Source organism: Equus quagga, chromosome 5 (genome assembly GCF_021613505.1).
Source record: "Equus quagga isolate Etosha38 chromosome 5, UCLA_HA_Equagga_1.0, whole genome shotgun sequence".
NCBI classification, from domain to species: domain Eukaryota; kingdom Metazoa; phylum Chordata; class Mammalia; order Perissodactyla; family Equidae; genus Equus; species Equus quagga.
Window position 1 is genome coordinate 6,882,212 of NC_060271.1, and position 21,471 is coordinate 6,903,682.

At 35.8% G+C, this 21,471-nt stretch overlaps 1 protein-coding gene across 7 annotated transcripts in view; it reads left to right on the forward strand.

The window, feature by feature from the left end:
* TUT4 (terminal uridylyl transferase 4) overlaps positions 1-21,471 on the forward strand; it is a 116,139-nt gene that overhangs the window by 19,429 nt on the left and 75,239 nt on the right. For all 7 annotated transcript variants that reach the window (XM_046661304.1, XM_046661300.1, XM_046661302.1 and 4 more), the window contains exons 2-4: positions 6,146-7,028; positions 14,261-14,424; positions 20,322-20,438. In XM_046661304.1, the coding sequence (XP_046517260.1) occupies positions 6,239-7,028; positions 14,261-14,424; positions 20,322-20,438 (1,071 nt within the window). In that variant the 5' untranslated portion in view covers positions 6,146-6,238. The remainder of the gene's footprint in view (positions 1-6,145; positions 7,029-14,260; positions 14,425-20,321; positions 20,439-21,471) is intronic.

Sequence of the window (21,471 nt, forward strand, 5' to 3'; positions counted from 1 at the left end):
AGTGGTCGCCAGATCCAGATGAGTAGTTTTGTGTGGTCATTTGGAAGCCCTAGTTCCATTGATTGTGTTGTCCAGCCAAAGGTATGATCAAAAGCTAGAAGTGCGGGACTTTGGGTATGTTAGAAATGTTGGATGTCAGTCCTCACTCCAAACCTACTGAATCAAAATCTGCATTTAGGAACTAGTTGGTTCCTATTCACAAAAGTTTGAAACTCACTGGTCTGGAACATAATTGTTGGCTGTATGATTGAAGATAGATGATTCAGAATTTTATCCAGTAAGAAGGGGAAAACATGGAGGTGCTAAGAACTTGATCTTAAGGACACAGCTAAGTGCAGGGAAGGTTGGGAAATGTAGTCTAGCCATGTGCCCAGGAAAAAGGAGAAAATGAATTTTGATGGACATCCTGAAAACTATCCATAAAATCTGGCTCAGCCATGAATAATATTGGCATGCCGTATTAAAATCATTCTGGGAGGACGGGGGTGGTTTGAGAACGTGAGTCTGTGCAATTCTGTCTGTCCCTAGGGGAGTGTTTGAGACAGCCAAATCCTTTTCCATAATGGGAAGTAAGTAGGTAATTTCTAAAGCTAAAACAAAATAAGAAATAGCAGCTTAAACATGTAATCTAGAAATATGGAGATAGATCTCAGAAGAAACAGCTGAAAGAGTTGAAAGTAGTTCCATCTGAGGAGAGAGATTGGTAGTTGGTAGGAGAATACTGTTTTGCCTTGTAGTACTGTTGACTTTTTGAACTGTGTAAATGTATTTGTTTTATAAAAAGCAAACTGGAAAAGCAAATCCCTAAAGTCCAAATAGGAAGTAAACATGTGAAAAGTATTAAGTGCTAAGGGTTATGAGAAAGGTAAGAGCAAAGTTCATAGAAAGAGGCATACTTATCTGAGCCCACCCTGGGTGGGGAGAGGGTGGGGGATGGATTAGGGAAGGCTTTCTGGAAAGGAGACATTTTCTAGTTACAGTAGACAATATAGGGTATGATGCAACTAAGCGTCTTTTGGATTTATAATATTTTGTTTTTAAAGTGCGAACAATTAAAAATAATTTAAGCTAACTTTTCATTAACCCATTTAACAAATTGAGTGTCTGTTTTGTACTGGGCACTGTGACAGGCACTGAAGATATAATGGTAAGCAAAGTCAGAAATGGTTTCTTACCTCTTGGAGATTACACTCTAGTGGAGTGACTGACGTGAATCAAATTCTTCATCGTGTGTAAGATTGTATGGATTGTGGTTTCCCTTCACTTCTACTTTCAGAGCCACTCTTTAGAGCACTGATTCTTCAAGTGTGCTCCCCATCTAGCCACATGAGCATCACCAGGGAACTTGTTAGAAATGCAAATTCTCAGGCTCCCATCCCAGACCTACTGAATCAGAAACTCTGGGAATGAGACCTTCCAGGTGCTTGTAATGAATGCTAAAATTTGAGAACTACTGCCTTAAAGGTAATTAATATTTTAAGCTTGGTTTATTATTGCTAATATTTCAGTGTTAAAAATAACCAACAGCATATGCCAGATTATACAGTTATTAAGCATTGAGTGACTTTTAAAATGTTTAATAAGGGGCCGGCCTGGTGGCACAGTGGTTAAGCGTGCACATTCTGCTTCTCAGCGGCCCAGGGTTCGCTGGTTTGGATCCTAGATGTGGACATGGCACTGCTCAGCAAGCCATGCTGTGGCAGGCGTCCCACATATAAACTAGAGGAAGATGGGCATGGATGTTAGCTCAGGGCCAGCCTTCCTCAGCAAAAAGAGGAGGATTGGCGGCAGTTAGCTCAGGGCTAATCTTCCTTAAAAAAAAAAAAGTTTAGTAATATATTCATTTAGAATTTATTAAGCACATATCTTGTATAGTAATTCTGTCTCTAGAGTCTTAGTTTATGTGTACTCCTTTTGCTTAGCAAGCTTTTTTCCATAGAGAACATTGTCTACAAGTGCTGTCTTTTTTTTTTTTTTAAAGATTGGCACGTGAGCTAACAACTGTTGCCAGTCATCATCTTTTTTCTTCCCGCCTGCTTTTTTCTCTCCAAATCCCCGCAGTACATAGTTGTATACTTTAGTTGTGGGTTCTTCTAGTTTTGGCATGTGGGACACCACCTCAACATGGCCTAATGAGCGGTGCCATGTCTGTGCCCAGGATCCGAACCCTGGGCGGCTGAAGCGTGGGGCACAGACTTAACCACTCGGCCACAGGGCTGGCCCCGCTGTCTTTTTTTTTTCTTTTTTTTATTTGATTGAGGTATTGTTCATATAGAATATTATGTTAGTTTCGGGTGTACAGCATAATGATTTGATATTTGTATGTATTGCAAAATGATCACCACAGTAAGTCTAGTTAACATCTGTACAAATTCTATGTTTCTTTATGGAGCCTGAGGGATTCCTGGAAATTTTCTATAACTTGTAAAATTATCAGAACCAGTATAACATTAGCATCACTGTATTTCAGGATTTACATAGAATCATAACATTTTAGTTGGGGTAGACTCTAAAAATAGCCTGGTTCACCCACTCATTTTATAGTATAGAAATCTGTGACTCAGAGAGGGTCAATGTCTTCTTGTACAGGGTCATTCAGTAGCTGGTAGGCCTCAGTGGTTGGAGGCCTTAGCTGAAATTGGTTCATTTTGTAATTTTTTTTGGTAAAGCAATAGCAGCTTCTGATAACTTTTTATGATTATGCCTTACAGTAGTAAGTTGTCTCTCCCATGGAAGGATTACTTGAGGAGTATAGTTATTGCTGTGATTAGGTTCTCCGTTAGTTATGCAAAAGTTATTGCAGGTAAACTTTCTTAGTTAGTGCACCTAAACAAGTCTTGAGTCTCAAGGCCCCAGAACTTGTAGGCCAGTCTGCCAGTTGAATGATGGAAATTATAGAAAGACATCAAAAACTTCTCATTGTGGCTGGCCCTGTGGCCGAGTGGTTAAGTTCGCATGCACTGCTGCAGCGGCCCAGGGTTTCACTGGTTTGGATCCTGGGCACGGGCATGGCACCACTCATCAGGCCATGCTGAGGTGGCATCCCATGTGCCACAACTAGAAGGACCCACAACTGAAATACACAACTATGTTCTGGGGGGATTTGGGGAGAAAAAGCAGAAAGGAAAAAAAAAAAGATTGGCAACAGTTGTTAGCTCAGGTGCCAGTCTTTAAAAAAAAAAGACAAACTTCTCACGGAACACTTCCAGTTTTTGCCGAAGACTTCAAGTTTGCAGCAGGAAAAGAGGAATGTGAAAACATGAGATTGGAGTAGATATTCTTTTAATTGCTAGTGATTTTGAATGTCTCCTAAGTAGGCAGCATTGTGGTAGACATTTGTAAGGATTCAAGGAAGAGAGAGATATGATTAGAACTAGAAGTAGGAAATAGACTAATGTCTCAATGATTTATTTAAAAATGAAATGAAATACATTCTAAATACCAACCGTTTTCTATATTCAAATACTTTTTAAAAAGAAATTTATTAAGCATTGTTTGTAATTTCTTGATAATAATTGGTTATGTAAGATTAGAATCTCATTTAATACTCATTTACCACATTCTAAAAATGTAACCAGGAACTGAAAAGTGAGTCTGACATCTTTTAATTTGGTTCAGCCAATTTTGCTATGAGTGTGCACTGGGAAGCAATGCACCTTATTTTCAAAACCCTCTCTCTTCAGAGAGAATGTCATTTCTAGGAATTATGAGTTTTTTGGGAAAATTTTGTTCTGTTGATGGCTTAAAAGAAAAAGTTAAAAATAGCAATTTTGCTATAAAATTACCACACTTTTTTGTTTTGAAACAATAGGACATTTGCTACTCTTAAAAGATGGGGAAGATTAGAAAATAAGTATAGTCTATTTTTTCATAAGACATCGTTCCTGTTAAAAATTTAAAGGTACTTTTAGTCATATGAAACAGATTACTCACTTAAAGTGAAACCTGGCAATTTTCTGATTCTTGAACTCCTCACTAGCGTTTATCTATATTAAGTACCTTAATTTTTAAAAATCTTTGTAGTTTTAATTTATTTATACAAACTTGATTTATAGTTTTTTCTTTTTGAGTGGAGGAACAGTGCATCAAAACAGTTTTATAAACAGAATTGTGGATCAGCGTTATATCAAGTCTTTATTGTTTATCAAGTCTTTCTTTGTCAGTAAGATGACATCTACAAAATTACTAGAGTCGTTATCATAGAATAGCATTATAAAATTTAAAATATTTTGAATTGTATTTTTATATATTAATATATTGAATTATATCCAGTTATACTGGATAAGGTAAAACTGATCTTTTAGAAATAGAACCCATTTTTATTTTTAAAATTAGGAGCATGTGGCAGTTTCTACAAGAATTTAGGTGCAGTCATATATTTGACATCTGTTTTGACAGTTTTATAAAACACCTTATCAAGAATAATGAAAGCAAAATGCATTAATTAAATAAATTCAAATATCCAAAAACGGGGAGCAGAAGCATTCTTTTATAGATAAAAGTGCTATAGCTTTTTACTGGAAAATAATGTTAGTCAAAAAAGAAATTAATGATGGAAATCTAGTATGGTTTTGGCCTAAATTTTAATTATCATAATTTCTTAAAATATTACTTTGTGAAATAATTAGAAAGAAGCACCTCGTAAGTTTTTTTTAATAAAAGACAATGTTAATCTGGACAGAGATTAAGGCAGAGAATTGTCCCATAAACAGGAATTATAAACACTAGGTCTAAGTTGAGTAAGATGTTTCAGTGGAGACATAACCAGGTAAGTTTATTTATTTTTTTCTTCCCTTTTTGGAAATAAGCTTTGGCATAAACACAGATAGATGGGTGTAAATGACTTGTGTTCTGAGGTTTTTATTTTATGTAATTATTCTGTGTTTATGCAATATATAGTTATATGATTAGAGGTGTTCAACTGCCCAAATTTGTAATTTAGTAAATTAACCAAGTGAAATCAAAGGTTCTACATGCAGTTTGCTTTTGCTGACTCTAATTTTTATTCATATTATTAATCTTTCTTTAGAGACATAGGTCTGAATTTAAGGCATACAGGGCAAAGTGACCAGTAAAAACATCCTGATTTCCGTAAAATCTGGTATGTAAGGTATTTCTAATACAGAAATAATTTAACAAAATTCAGTATTTTCATTTTTTATAGTGTGTGCTCTGTGGAAAATGCATAATTGTCCATATTATATTTTAGAACAAAAAGGGTTCTGACTGATTTTAGTGTTCTTACTATCATCTTTTTAAAAAAACATTCTTTTTTTAGAGCAGTTTTAATTTCACAGCAAAATTCAGCAGAAAGTACAGAGTGCCCATATACTCCCTTCTCCAACACAGGAATAGCCTCCCCCACTATCACCATTCCTACAGCAGAGTGGTACATTTGTTACAATCACTGAACCTATATTGACATGTAATTATCACACAAATTCCATAGTTTACATTAGGGTTCACTCTTAGTGGTACATGTTCTGTGGGTTTTGAGAAGTGTATAATGACATGTATCACCATTATAATACCATATAAAATATTACTATCACTTTTTAACTCTGGGTTTCTATTGCTTTTTAAATTTTTCTTACCTCAGAAGAGTTTAAACTCCTTTATACTTGAGGTAGAGAAAGTCCGTTGACATTGTTTCTCCATATTTAGAGAGTCAAATTTGAAGTAGGTAAGTTGTATAAATAGGTGGTGTTTAGTAGGAAAGTCATGTGGGCAAGATCACACCACTTAGACTTCCATAAACTGATTCCATATGTTGTATATAGTTTGGAATTCTTGTGTTTTCTTTGTTGCATTTCCTTTTATGTTAATTCTGGTGCATCAATTGCAGGTTTTATTTTCCTTTCAGATGAAATTCTTCGTAATGTAAAACAATGTTCTACTTGTAAAATTCTCTTGTTTTGATGTCATATTGCCATAATTACATTAGAACCTCCTTTATGGGCATTTGGCTGTAATTTACTAAGTAGGCTTTAACTCCTTCTCATGTACTTTTCAGAGTATTTTTAGTTTTTACTATTTCTTCAGTTTTGAGAACAAATTTTAGAATTTTTCTTATGTTTCACCAATTTTTTAAAAATAGCATTGTAAATAACAGATCTTACGTTTTTCTTTTTTTTTAACCCAATAGTTTGCTTGCCTAAACTGGATTTGAAGCAATTCAGACTACTGGAAATCTGCCATTTTACAGTATCACAATTGGAAAGAAGCAGGTTTTCAAATAATGGAAGAGTCTAAGACCTCTAAAAATGAAAATCATGAACCAAAGAAGAATGCTTGGGCTCTTTCTGAAGAAAACAAAGCAGTTAAGGTTATAACTAATCAAACTTTGAAAGTTAGAAATGATAAATCCATAAAAGAAATTGGGACCAGCTCTCCAAATAGGAATAATAGTAAAAAAAATAAGCAAAATGATATTTGTATAGAAAAAACAGAAGTTAAATCATGTAAAGTAAATGCTGCCAACGTTCCGGGCCCTAAAGATTTGGGATTAGTCCTTCGAGATCAAAGTCATTGCAAAGCAAAAAAATCACCTAATTCACCGGTTAAAGCAGAAAAGTTACCTGTTTCACAGGCAAAAGTAGAAAAGGCACCCAGTTTACAGGCAAAAGCAGAAAAATCACCAAAGTCACCTAATTCACCAGTGAAAACAGAAAAGGCACCCAGCTCACAGGCAACAGCAGCAGAAAAGGCGCTTAGTTCACAGAGAAAAGCAGAAAAAGGACCCATTTCTCAGATGAAATCAGAAAAGGCGCCCAGTTCACCAGCAGAAGCAGAGAAAGTGCCCAGTTTACTTTTGAAAGAAAACATGAGACAGACAGAATTACAGCAGATTGGGAAAAAAATTCCAAGCTCCTTTACTTCTTTGGACAAAGTGAATAGTGATGTTGTAGAGGGAAAAAAATCTGCTCTGGAAAACTCGCCACGATCTCAGAAGCAGCAAACACGTACAGATAATACTGTTGATTCTGATGATAGTGCTTCAGGAATTGAAGACATATCAGATGATTTGAGTAAGTACAAATTAGATTATCCGAGTCACATTTTTGGAGGAATTTTCCTGTACTGATACTCTTTAGGTTATCCCTAGTTTGAGTTTAATTGCTTTAATTACAAAAAGGACATTAATAATACAACTTCTAAGCTGAAAAAGAAACTTTTATTTATTATGGTAGCTAAAAAGCCTGTGCAAATATAAACTTAATGGCTCCTGTAGTTGGTATGTACACACATAGACTCACACACATATTCTCTCTCGCTCCCTCTCTCTGTTTTTAAATGGTCATGGTAATATATTGCTCATCCATTCACCAAACATGTATGTATTGAGTTCCTATTACATGCCAAGCACGTGTTTACAGTGGAAAACCAAACAAACACAACCTCAAGGAAGCTTATAGTTAGGTGGGGGTGATATAGAGAAGCAAAGTGGTGATTTAGTTCAGTGCCAAAAATTTAGTGTTGAGAAACTACATGATTTAATTGAGTGATTTAGACTTTGGGTTGAGAAAATGCATGATATAAATATGAGACTGCTAGTATGACTGAGATTCGGTGTGACTGGAACAGGGAATTGGGGAGGAAAGTGGCAAAAGATGCAGCTGAAAAGGCACACAGGAGCTGGAGGATAAAGGACCTTTTTAGGACATGATAGACAGTTTGGACTTTATTATGAGTATTTCAAGAAGCCATTAAAGAGTTTTAAGCAGGGTAGTGCTATGATCAGAGAGTGAGAGAGCAAGTGATAGTATATATTTTTTATCTTTTTGCCTATAGTACAACAAATTCTTTTGACAGGAACAAGGGTGGAAACAGGATTAGTTAGGACACTGCTGTAATTTATGTACTTAAGAACTATCAGTGTAAAATTCATTTTCTTTTGGGACCTTGATCTTAGCTTTAACTGTTTATAAATATTGTCCATGTCTTTTGAGTACTTTAATCCTGACTTTGTTTAAATTAATGAATTTTCCCTGGCAGTCTTTTTTCCTGATGTTTCTGTGGCTAGGAGAATAAAGCCTTTCCCTGATGTGTAAACAGAAAAATAGCTATTTCTAAATCATTATTTATCATAGTTTGAGAAACCGGTAAAGAGTTCAGAAATAGCTTTTTTTATTTCTGGTGGTACACAGACGATGGCATATAGAGGTATCTTTATGTGTGTAAGAAAAAATATGAACTTCATTATTTTATAGATATGGCTTAAGACAAAGCCAAAAAAAGTAAGTCAATTTAAAGACACTATAAAATTAATAGTACTACTGGTGTTTAGATATGGGGAATCTAAACGTGATAGTATGGGATGATTGAAGTTGGGAAATACTGTGCATAAATCACTTGCAAGGATGTGATCACTAGAGTTAGTGAAAAATCTGATTTAAAGATTATTTTTTTAAAAGGCAACAAAATAAATGAGATGACAGTGAGATAATTGAGTGTGTGCTCAAGTAAAACCACATAGGTTTTGAATCCCATCTTCCCCACTTAATAACTTTGAATTTTGGATAAGCTTCTTATCCTTTAAAACATGTCTCAGTTTCCTTGTTTTTTAAAAAGTGGACATGCTGCTGCCTATGTTATAAAGGTTAAGTGAAATAATCTAGTAGAGTGTTTCATGTTGTACCTGACACATAGGCATGCAATGGCAATGAGTATTCTTTATTATTATTAGTTCTGCAATTAAATGCAGTTTTGTGATTTGTTAACGTGGAGAACAAGTTGAACTATAGCTTAAGGAAGCTAGTAGATTAAGTAGAGGTCCTTTTGGGAGGCTTGGTTTAACAAATTAGTAAGAATGATTTACAATATAGCAAAAATTTTTCATAAATAAGTGCTTCTCATGTTTATATGTATAGTATCTTCCTTGAAGTATGTTCTTACGTAATTGTTTAACACTTTTTTCTCATATGAAAAAATCCAAGTTAATATTTGAATTAATGATTTTTCATTAGATTGCCCCTTTGTAAATTAAATAGAATAAAACCTTTATATCTAGATCATTGTCTATTTGGATTTAATAGGCTTTATAGAAATTTGATCTCAGGCCCACTTGAGATTAGTGGACTAATCTTCATTAGGCCCAACTTTGGCTCCCATTTAGTGCTTCTCCCATATTTCCTTTTGCCATTCATTCATTCACTAAATTTTTTTTTTTTTTGAGGAGGATTAGCCCTGAGCTAACAGCTGCCAATCCTCCTCTTTTTGCTGAGGAAGACTGGCCCGGAGCTAACATCCGTGCCCATCTTCCTCTACTTTATATGCGGGATGCCTACCACAGCATGGCTTGCCAAGTGGTGCCATGACCACACCCGGTATCCAAACTGGCGAACCCTGGGCCGCTGAAGTGGAACATGCACACTTAACCGCTGTGCCACCAGGCCGGCCCCATTCACTAAATATTTTTTTGGGTGTCTCCTATGTGCCAGGTACTGATTTAGTCACCAGGATATAGCAATGAACAAAACAGACAACGTTACTCTTACGGAGTTGTTATTCAAATTAGAGGAGACAGATAATAAACTTGGTAAATAACAAAAGTATTTAATAAGTTAAGTGGTGGTAAATTTTATGAGAAAAATAAAACTGGAGAGGTCATGGGGAATAATGCTTCTGATTCTGTGGCAGTGTTTTAAATTTAAATTGTCACTAAGAATGTGGCATTAGAGCAAATACTTGAAGGAAAGAGGTAAGAGAGTGAGCCTGGTGATTATTTGAGGGGACAGTAGTCTAAATCTGGGCTTCTCACACTTTAATTTGCATATGAGTCACCTGGGAATCATATTAAATGCAGATTCTTGGACTCCATTCCCAGAGATTTTTGGTTTAGAAAGTCTAGAGTGGGGCCTGAGATACTATATTTCTCACAGGCTCTGGAATGAGATTGATGTTGCTGGTCAGGATCATGCTTTTGAGCAGTATAACCTGCTCATCTCCGTACTTTTACTTACACCACTCTTCATTGTGTTTTCAACATTGCAGCCAGAATGATCCTGTTAAAATTGTTCAGATCATGTTAGTACTGTCTAGAATGTTTCAATGGTTTCCCATACATCAGAATAAAAGCTAGTGTCTTTGCAGTGACTTGTAGGGCCCTACGTGATCTGTGGCACTCTCCCACTTCTCTGCGCTCATTTGTCTCCTTATCACCTTTTATTTTTCTCTGCTCAAATTGCCTAGTTTCCTTGCAGTTCCTCAAATGTGAAGGCAAATGTCCACCTGATGGCCTTTACATTTGCTTCTTTCTCTGCTTGGGAGACTCTTCCCCCAGATGTCCATGTGGCCAACTCTCTTACCTTCTTCACCTTCTCAGTGAGATATTTACTGTATCACTTATCTAAAATTTACCATCCCCTCCTCCATCTCTGACACTCCTTATTCCTTTTACCTGTTTACTTTTTTCCATAGTAACTTTTTCTCTATCACCATCTGTCATATTTTTAATTTTTCTTATTTACCTTTTTATATAATAATTTTATTGAGATGTAATTCACATGCCATAAAGTTTGCTGTTTTAAAATATATAGTTTAGTGGCTTTTAGTCTGTTCACAAAGTCATGTAGACATCACCACTATCTAATTGCTAAACATTTTTATCACCCTCAAAAGAAATTCCACACCTATTATCAGTCACTACTCATTACCCCCTCCTCCTAGCTACTGCCAACCACTAATCTTTCTCTCTCTATAGATTTGCCTGTTTTATGTAAATGGGATCATACAACACCTGGCCTTTTGTGTCTGGCTTTTTTCACTTAACATAATGTTTTCAAGATTCATCCATGTTGGAACATGTATCAGTACATCAGTCCTTTTTATTGCTGAATAATATTCCATTGTATGGATATATCCATTTTGTTTATCCTTTCATCAGTTGATATTTGAATTGTTTCCATCTTTTGGCTATTATGAATAATGCTGCTGTGAACATTTGTTTAAAAGTTTTTGTGTAGATGTATGTTTCCATTTCTCCATGATGTGTATGTTGGAGTGGAATTGCCGAGTCACATAGTAACTCCAAGTTTAACTTCTTTTTCATGATAAAATATATATAAGATTTACCATCTTAATCATTTTTAAGTGTGCAAGATAGTGACGTTAAGTACATTTACAGTGTTGTACAACCATCATCACAATTGCAGAACTTTTTCATCACCGCAAAAGGAAACCCTGTATCCATTAAGAGTTACTCCCCATTATCCCCCCTTCCCTAAGCCTTTAACAACCACTAATATGCCTTCTGTTTCTATGTATGTGCCTATTCTGGATATTTCATTGAAATGGAATCATATAATATGTGTCTGGCTTCTTTCATTAACTACCATGCTTTCAGGGTTCGTTGGTGTTATAGTATGTATCAGTACTGCTTTCCTTTTTAAGACTGATGCTATAGACTGAATTGTCTCCTTTCAAATTTCGTGTGTTGAAGCCCTAGCTCCCAGTGTGATTGTATTTGGAGATAAGAGCTTTTAGGAGGTAATTAAGATTAAATGAGGTCATAAGGATGGGGTCCTAATCTGGTAGGATTAGAGGCCTTATAAGAAGAGGAAGAGAGAGATATTTCTCTCTACATGCACTGAGGAAAGGCCACGTAAGGACACAGCGAGAAGGTGGCTGTCTGCAATCCAAGGAGAGAGCTCTCGTCAGACACTGGCCCTGCTGGCACCTTGATCTTGGACTTTCCTGCTTCCAGAACTGTGAGAAAATAAATTTCTGTTGTTTAAGCTACCAGTCTGTGGTACTTTGTTATGGTAGCCTAAGCTGACTAAGACAACTGAATAATATACCATTGTATAGATATGCCACATTTTGTTTATCCATCTGTCAGTGATGGACATTTGAGTCGTTTCCACCTTTGACTATTGTGAATAGTGAGTGGTGCTATGAACATTCATGTACAGATTTTTGTTTGAATACTGTTTTCAACTCTTGTTGTTTTGTGAGAGTATTAACATCTCATGGAACTAGTGTTTTGTGGAACAAAATTTGGGAAATTCTGCCTGATATTTTATTTTGATGTTGATTTCAGGAAAGTAAATAATTTCATTTATTTCTGATTTTTAAAGAAAGATTCGTTACTTTCTCTAATTCTTTATATTTGCAGAAATGATAATTTTACAGGATTTGCTGATGTTAATTACCTTGTCATGCAGGGCAAGTTGCACATATAGAAAAGAGAAGAAGGTTAGAATATTAGTTGTCTTGCTACTATCCTTTTTCATGAAATAGAAATAAAACTAGGATTTCACCTTTTCTTTAGTATTTCCATCATAAAATGGTTACTAAAAAACTAAATTATTTTTCAAAATATTAGGATACAACTGCACATTGCTCATGGTTCTTCAGCGTTACCCTTACGATAATTTAAGAAATATTTAGCTACCCTAGCCACACTTCTCATGTTTAAATCCTTTTTATAATATCTTTATCTAAGAGTTTGCCTTCCTATTCTAGAAATTTCTGTGCTCTTGTGGTAGGAGACACATCACCTCCAGAGGCACGCCATTTCTTCTTTGTTCAGAAAATTAATACTATCAAAAGGTAGAATTTGACTGTCAGGGTTCTTGTAGATGGCATATATTGGCTTTTGAGGGCAGAGTGGAGAGACATTTATTAATACATTATTAATAAATGTCTAATAAATTAATAAATAAATTAATAAAATATTTATTTTTAGAAGTGCTTTTACATACATCCAAATGTATTTATTCAACACACTTTTATTAAGTGTCATCTCTGATCTAGGCATTGTCTTAAAATCTGAAAGTACAAAGTTACATAAGACCTGGTCATTAACTTCAAGGAGTCCATCATCTAACATAGGAAATAGATAAATGAATACAAATTACATTGCTATGCAAATATGAGATAATAGAGAGTGCTATGAGAATATAAAGAGTATCAGATTGTCTTCTGAAACAGGTAATGCTTAAGCTGAATTTTGCAGGACAGGTAAACAGTACTAGTTGAAGTAGGGAGGGGCTTGATGGTGGGGGGAGCAGCATATATAAGGGCGTTGAGACTTGAAATAGCAGTGATCCATTCTAGCCCATTTGGTATGAGTAAAGAGAAAAGTGTTAGGGCAGAATATAAGGTTAGAAATATAGACAACTTGGCTCTCTTTCTTGAGATCTTGGCTTAAAATCTCAGAGGAGCCTTCCCTGATTCCCATATCTAAAGTTAGTTTCTCTCTCAGTTACTTGCTTTTTTCCTTTATAGCACCTTCTACAACTTGGAATTATTGTATTTATTCTGCTTACTGCCTTCATGAGGGCAAGGACTGCGTGTAATGTGCTAGAGAGTTTAAGCTTTATTCTGAACTCTTTGAAAGCCTTTTAAGTATTTTAAGCAAGGGAATAACATGATTCAGTTGGTATTTAAAAGTCACACTGGTGGGCTGGCCCGGTGGCATAGTGGTTAAGTTTTCATGCTCTGCTTTGGCGGCCCGGGGTTCATGGGTTCAGATCCTGGGTGCTGACCTACACACCGCTTGTCAAGCCATGCTGTGGTAGCATCCCACGTACAAAATAGAGGAAGATTGGCACAGATGTTAGCTCAGGGCCAGTCTTCCTCAAGCAAAAAGAAGATTGGCAACAGATGTTAGGTCAGGGCCAATCTTCCTCACCAAATAAATAAATTAAAAAAAAATTAAAAATCACACTGGTGGTGGAACCTACTGTATACCAGGTACATATTGCTAGGTGCTGGAAATGCAAAAATGAAAGCACATAGTCTGTGTCTTCAAGAGATTACAGTCTAGTTAGGAGGCCGAGAAGCAAAGAAAAAACTACTGCTGTGGTGGAGGGATCCATGAGTTTAATGACAGCAAAGAAGGAGGAGCCTGGTGTGGGTCTGTGGTCTGGAGTATATATATTCTTTTAGTTGCTAGTGTATAGTGATAAAGTCACTAAAATGACTTTAGTGACTAATCTTTGGGACTTAAAATAACTTTTTTATCATATTTACTTCAGAGTTATGTTTGCCTTGTGTAGTGAATCTCAGTCATATTTGTCTCTTTTGATAAGTTAGAAGAATAGGGTAGGCATTTGACCTATGAAGTAGATTTTTCTTTGTGAATTTTGACCATGTGTATCTCTTACTTACGTGTTACACAGGTATACTAACTTGTGCAATCAGGGAAAGAATATTTTTTCTGTATGTGTATGAATTAAATATCTGTTTTCCATTAAATTTCTTTTTAATTTACCAGTTCTGCAGATGATAACTAAGTGATTGCTTCCTTTTCTAGGTAAAATGAAGAATGATGAATCTAATAAAGAAAATTCTTCAGAGATGGATTACTTAGAAAATGCCACTGTGATAGATGAATCTACATTGACACCTGAGCAGAGGCTAGGCTTGAAACAAGCAGAAGAACGCTTAGAAAGAGATCACATCTTTCGACTTGAAAAAGTATACTATGTTGTTCTAGTTATTTGGAGGAAAATGCGTGTTTCATAACTGTTCTTTCCCAAGCACAGCTCTTTTTATTTTTCTTCTTCTATTCCTAAGGCAGAGATAGCATTCATCTTTCCTTAGTTCCCTCTTTCCTTTCTTCTTCTCTTCTCCTCTCTTTTCTTCCTTCCTTCCCTTGTTTAGTAAATCCCTATATCTGTGAATCTGACTTCATTCATTCACCGCAAGCGTCTACAAACTATGGCTAGCCCTTTGTTTTTGTTTTTCTGTGTTTCATTTTTTTAAATTGTGGTAAAATACATCTAGCCCCTTATTTTTATAAACAAAACTTCATTGGAACACAACCATGCCCATTGGTTTACATATTGTCTATGGCTGCTTTTGTACTATCATGACAGAGTTGAGTAGTTGCTACAGAGAGTATCTGGCCCTTGGGCCTCAAAGCATAAAATACCACTATTTACCAGAGCATAAAATATTTACCAAAATATTACCTTGTCCCTTTACAGAAAAAGTTTGCTGAACCTTGATTTCTTTACTCATCAAATAGGTACTGAGCACTTGTTATGTTTCTGGGTACTGTGCCAGGCACTGGGAATATATTGGTGAAAATGTGCAATTTCTGCCCGTTAGAAGTTAACAGTCCATTCAGAGTGACAGAAATAAGTTAGCAAATACTACACGATGTACTAGACTTCATCCTTTTCTTTTTCCCTTTCCTCTTTTTTCTCCCATACTTACTGAGTATCTACTATGTGTTAAGAACTGTTCTAGTCATTGGTATGTTGTTCCTGAGTACTAATTAACTTCGTATTTATTTATTTATTTTTATTTTTTGAGGAAGTTAGTCCTGAGCTAACATCTGCCGCCAGTCCTCCTCTTTTTGCTAAGGAAGACTGGCCCTGAGCTAACATCCATGCCCATCTTCCTCGAGTTTTTATGTGGGATGCCTACCACAGCATGGCGTGCCAAGAGGTTCCATGCCCACACCTGGGATCTGAACCGGCGAACCCTGGGCCACTGAAGCGAAACGTGTGAACTTAACTGCTGTGCCACTGGTCCGGCCCCTAATTAACTTCTTAACTTAGAAATACGCATTCCTACCCTTAACATTGAAAAGACTTAGGTATTGAGGGAAAAAACTGTAAATCAGCCTGTTCACTATTAGATACTTGGAATATTTGTGAGTATGCATACAAGGAAGTAGGTTATCATTCTTGACAAATAAGAAAGAAAAATATGGTATGATTTTGTATAGTTTAGAAAAATGAGATCATTTCTAAATTGAAAAAGGCAGTCCTGAGTATTAATAGAATTTATGACATGGTAGTAACCCTATGAAAATAGAAAGACGTATCAAGGAGTAGAGGCCCATATGTAGGAAAGGGTTTGGGTTAAATAGCTAGTCTCACAAGATCCTGGTTAGAAGGAAATCTTTTTTGCAATTTGCTATTTTACTTAGTTCTATCTTTCCTTTCATTTTCTCTTTCCTAAGCCTGGAATTAGTAGCTATTGTGGATCTGTGCATTGTCAAGATAAATATTGAGTGCCTTTCATGTGCTGTAATCTAGTGATAAAAAGTTGAATTGGGGCATGCCTGACATTTTTAAGAACATAATACCACTTTTCCAGGAATTTACTAATTTGAGAAAAACGTAAGCAAATAATAATAGTAATAATAACAATATTGTTTGAAAATGGGATCTTAGACAAAGGAGTGACCAACTTGAGTTGGAGTATAGAACTTGGGAAACTCAGTTTGGGGAACACTTTATAAGGAAGGGACATTGGAACTGAGTCTGAAGAGTGGCTAGGAGTTGACTAGGTGGATTGGGGAAGGATGGTATGGGTAAATTACATGGCATGTATAAAGGAATTGTGAAAAATGTGTTTTCAAGAAGAATAAGCAGAGGACTGGATAGGAAGATATGTAGGATATGAAGGCAGAAAGGTCAATTCTTGGGAGAAGGAAGAAGTTGGGGTGGAATGAGTATATGATATGATGATAGTAGGAAAGAACAGTTTGGGGTGAAAGAAAAGCTTGGAAGCATGGAAGACATTTTATTTGTTGTTGAATTTAGACAGCAGTGGTGTAAAATCAGTGTGCAAATACCCAGCATAGATGTCTATAATCCTCTTTCTTTCTGATATGTCTTTGTTTCTCAGGCACTCCAAAACCTCTTATACTCAATCCAGTATACTCTTAATTAACATTTTTCTTTACCAGCTTTAGACGCTCATTGAGAATATTCTTACCAACTTGCTTTTGATTTCATCAGGTCCTTTGGTTCACAGTGTAGAGATGAAGATTTTTAACCAGTACCAAAGAAGGAAGAAATCCAAACTATTAGATCAGGAGGGTAAATTTACCTATGGCAAGTGTTAAATATTGCCTAGGAAATACCTAGAATGTCCATGGCCAGAAATGTTTATTCTAGCTGGTCCGTAGAAACTTTAAAGAATGTTTATTAGTGTATTTGTTCAATAAAATAAAATATTTTTATAAATAAAATAATAAAAGTAAAATAAAATATTATAACTATAATAAAGGAATTTTTAAACATTTTTCATATGTCTCTTCAGTGAAACTAGAAGCTCATGGTGGTGAGAACATTTTTGTCTCATTTGCCGTGTGCCTAATATAATGCCTTGCACTTAGTGGTTGGTCAGTAATTAGATGTAGTTTGCTTAGTGGTTAAGGGTATGGTTTTGGACTCACTGGATGTAGCTCTGCCACTTAGTGGTTGGATAATATTAGGTAAGTTATTTAACCTCCTTAAACCTCAGTTTCTTCATCATTAAAATGGAGTTAATAAAAATAACGACACCTAGCTGATTGAGTTGTTAGGAGGATTAAAGATAATCCAAATAAAGTGCTTGGCACAGTGCCTGGCATATAGTAAGCCCTAAATAAAGATTAGCTGCTTGTAGAATTGACTTATTTTACCAGGTAGGGAAATTTTTAAATTTCATTGTAAGGATATAGAAATAGGCTCCAGTGTTAGAGATTTATCCAAAGTCAATGAGATGTCAGCCCAGGCCTTCTGACTTCCCATTCAGTGTTATACCAAGCTTTTCTTAGTAAAAGAATCCAGACCTGTCCTTGTCTACTAACATTTTACAGTTGAAGAATTCATATGATGAGTGATCTCGTGACTCCCTTAGTGACCTCATTAATATTCATGGATTTAGGTGTTCTGTATTTATACTTTCAACTCGTGAATCCACCCCTTCTTGCCAGTTTCACCACTTGAACCAAGCCAACATCATCTCTCTTCTGGATGATTGCAGTATGCTCATAATGGCAATAAATTCTTTCCGTTTCTATTCTTACTATAGAAGGCAAATCATCCCTTTAAAATACAGATTAGGTCTTGTAATTCTCTGCTCAAAACCTTCAAGGCCTTCCCCTCACACTTAGAATAAAAGCCAGAGTCTTTACAAGGGGCCTTGTGGCCTGGCCCCCATTACCTCTCTGTTGCAGTTATATTAGTCTTTTCCCAGTTTCTCAAATATGGTAGGCACATTCCTGCCTCAGGGCCTTAGCATTCATATTTCGCTCTGCTTGGAATATCTCTTCCCAAGTATCCACATGACTCAATCCTTCACTTTCTTTAAGTCACTTTATAAATAAGGTCTTAAGTGATGACCTCATTTTTAAAAGCAGTAAATCCCCTCGCCCCATATTCCTATTTATGTATTTGTTTGTGCATTTGTTTGTTTATTAGCTGTCTCACTACACTAGAATGTAATTTCGTGAAGAGAGGAATTTTCATTTGTTTTGTTTACACTATTATCCCTAGCTCCTAGAAAAATGTTTGACATACAGTATGAGCTCAGAAGATATTTGGTGAATTAAGAAGTTGTTGAGATTGGAAACTAAGAGATAGAAGTCTCTTTGAGGGCTTAATTTATACCACAATAAGAACAGATTTGAAAGAATTTTTTTTTTTTTTGGAAGATTAGCCCTGAGTTAACATCTGCCACCATTGCTCTTTTTGCTGAGGAAGATTGGTGCTGAGCTAACATCGTGCCCATCTTCCTCTACTTTAAATGTGGGATGCCTGCCACAGCATGGCGTGATAAGCGGTGTGTAGGTCCCCACCCGGGATCTGAACTGGTGAACCGTTGGCTACTGAAGCAGAACGTGTGAACTTAACTGCTGTGCTGCTGGGCTGGCCCTTTGAAAGAATTTTTATACTCAAGACTTGCAATGTCTAGATTGAGCTGAATTTTCCTATTTGCATGTTGCTTTGGGCACATTATTTAATCCTTGAGATTTGGTTGCTTTGCTAGTAAAATGGGGAATCCTCGTAGGGTTGTTATAAAGTTAATACACTGTAAATGATGGGCATATTTAATTTGGCCTGTGGCAGGGCCATTGCTAAATTTGGGGCAGGTTTCCCGTTTAAAGAAATCATGTAATATTCTCCAGTGAGAGAATCTTTTTGTCAGGAGTTGCAGCCTATTGAAGATCAATCTGAGATACAGTGTAAGGCACTAGAAACAATGCTTTAAAATACAATATGTATCGTTTTTGTAATTTTTTATTGTGTAATCTTATGGGTAGAGTGTTGGCATTGGATTCAGATATACATAAATTTAAATTCAGTGTCTTCTGCTTAATATTGTTGTATTCTTGTGAAAGTTGCCAACTCTATGAGCTTTTTTTTTTTTTTCTTTCATGAGGAAGATTGGCCCTGAGCTAACATTTCTTGCCCATCTTCCTTTTTTGGCTTGAGGAAGATTGGCCCCGAGCTAACATCTGTTGCTAATCTTCCTCTTTTGGCTTGAGGAAGATTGTCCCTGAGTTAAGATCTGTGCCAGTCTTCTTCTATTTTGTATGTGGGACACTGCCACAGCATGGCTTGATGAGCAGTGCTTAGGTCTGCACCTGGGATCCGCACCTGCAAACCCTGTGCTGCCAAAGTAGTGTGTGTGAACTTAACCACTGTGCTACTGGACCAGCCCCTTTTTTATAATTTTTTTTGCTGAGGAGGATTTGCCCTGAGCTAACATCCATGCCAGTCTTCGTCTATTTTTTAGTATGTAGGCTGCCAGCACAACATGGCTGCTAACAGAGTGGTGTAGGTCTGCACTCAGGAACTGAACCTGGGCTGCTGAAGTGGAACTTGGCGAACTTAACCACAAGGCCACTGGGGCTGGCCTTCTATAAGCTTTTATTTTCACGTCTATAAAAGGAAGATAATACCAATCTAATTGGCTTATTAGGGAATTAAAATGCCAAATTGTATGTGACGCACCTAGCATAATGCCTGGCACATAACAGGCACTATGGAATTACTAAGTTGTTTTATTATTTCGAGAAAACTTATGTATAGTATGACTAAAGTACTGTGACTGATACTTTTCATGTGTCAAAATTGTTCCCTTCAGAGTAGTTAACTCAAAAGGTATCCATTTATTCCCATGAGGTTGTGATTAATTGAAATTTTTTGGAACTCAGCTTTTGGAATTGTCTTCCATATTTGCACTTCATTCTTTTGAAATCCCCTATTTGAAGGTAGATTTTATTTTTTTTAGTAATGAAAAAGACTGAAAATTTGAAACCAACTTTTGGGATAGCGTTAGAATAAGACTAAGTAGTGAGACTGCCTTTCTTATCTTACCTGGATTCTAAAGACTATATAAGAAGTATTGAACGTGTTTGGCATTATCATGATATTGTTTAAAATTGGTATATGATCTCCTATGATGACTGTTTGAAAAGAACAACTATCTCTTGGGTATGTAGGTACTGATTGGTTTTAAAAACTTATTCTTTCAGTACTTATTTTTGTCCTATATTTACATAATTGTATCATTCACATATATAGTAAAAAATTTACTTCTCTTGTTTCTGAAAAAATGCACTTTTAAACTTTTCTTTTCAGCGCTCACCAGAATATACCAATTGCCGCTATCTATGCAAACTTTGCTTAATTCACATTGAAAACATTCAGGGAGCTCATAAACATATAAAGGAGAAACGACATAAGAAAAATATTTTGGTAAGTTCTTTTTACAAAATATTTATTTTTCAAGTGGTAAGACTATATCAAATATTTTTTATTTATGTAACTAAAAATGAGGTTTTTGTCCAGTCTTGTATTAGTAACTAAAGCGATAGCATTGAAAGCTGTGATTGCTCTCCTTATATTAAGTTGTTAGAAGGGTAACCTTCTCAGAGACTAGTTTGCTTATCCTAAAGTGTGTTAATTCCTAGGTTTAAAACCATCAGGTACAGTTAGTTGAACTGATAATTATTGAGTTCTTATGTGCTAGGTCTAGGCAGTGGTGAATAAGATAGTTGTGGTACCGGCCCACAGTTTCTAAAGTATTGGTGAAGGCATACACTGAATAAGGATATAAGTATGATAGGTTTTATTAAAGAAGTAAATGTGGTGCTAAGGTAGTGTACAAGGATATCTTACTTAGTGTAGAACAGGAATGGTTTCTTTGAGGAAGTGACATTTGAGTTGAACCTTAAAGTAGTAGTTTAAAAGGCAAAAGTATGAGTGGCATGGGGGTAAGCTAAGAGCATTTTACACACACACAAAAACAGCATGAATGAAGGTCTGTAAGACAGGAAAGGACATATCATATGAGGAACTGAAAGAGTCTAGTATGATTGGAACACAAAGAGCTAGGAGGAAAATGATGTGAGATGAAGCTGGAGAAATCCAAACCAGGACATTATAAGTGTAAAACTTTGGGAATTCATAATTTTTCAGTTATTTTTATTAGAACATTTAATAGATATGGATATGAGTATTTTTCTTTTTAAAATTTACTAGTATATTAGCGATTTAATTTTTTCATAGTTATAATATTAATACTATATAACCTCTTATCTCTAAGTCTCTGCACTTATGTCTTCTCGAGAAATACTCTTACCTGACCTTCTCAACAGTCTGGGTTAGGTACTCCTTCTCTGTGCTCCTATAGCAACTTGATCTGAAAACCTAATATAGTATCTTATAAATGTTTGCTTTCTCCCTTCTTCTAGACCTCAGTATCTAATATTTTAGGTGACAGATTTAG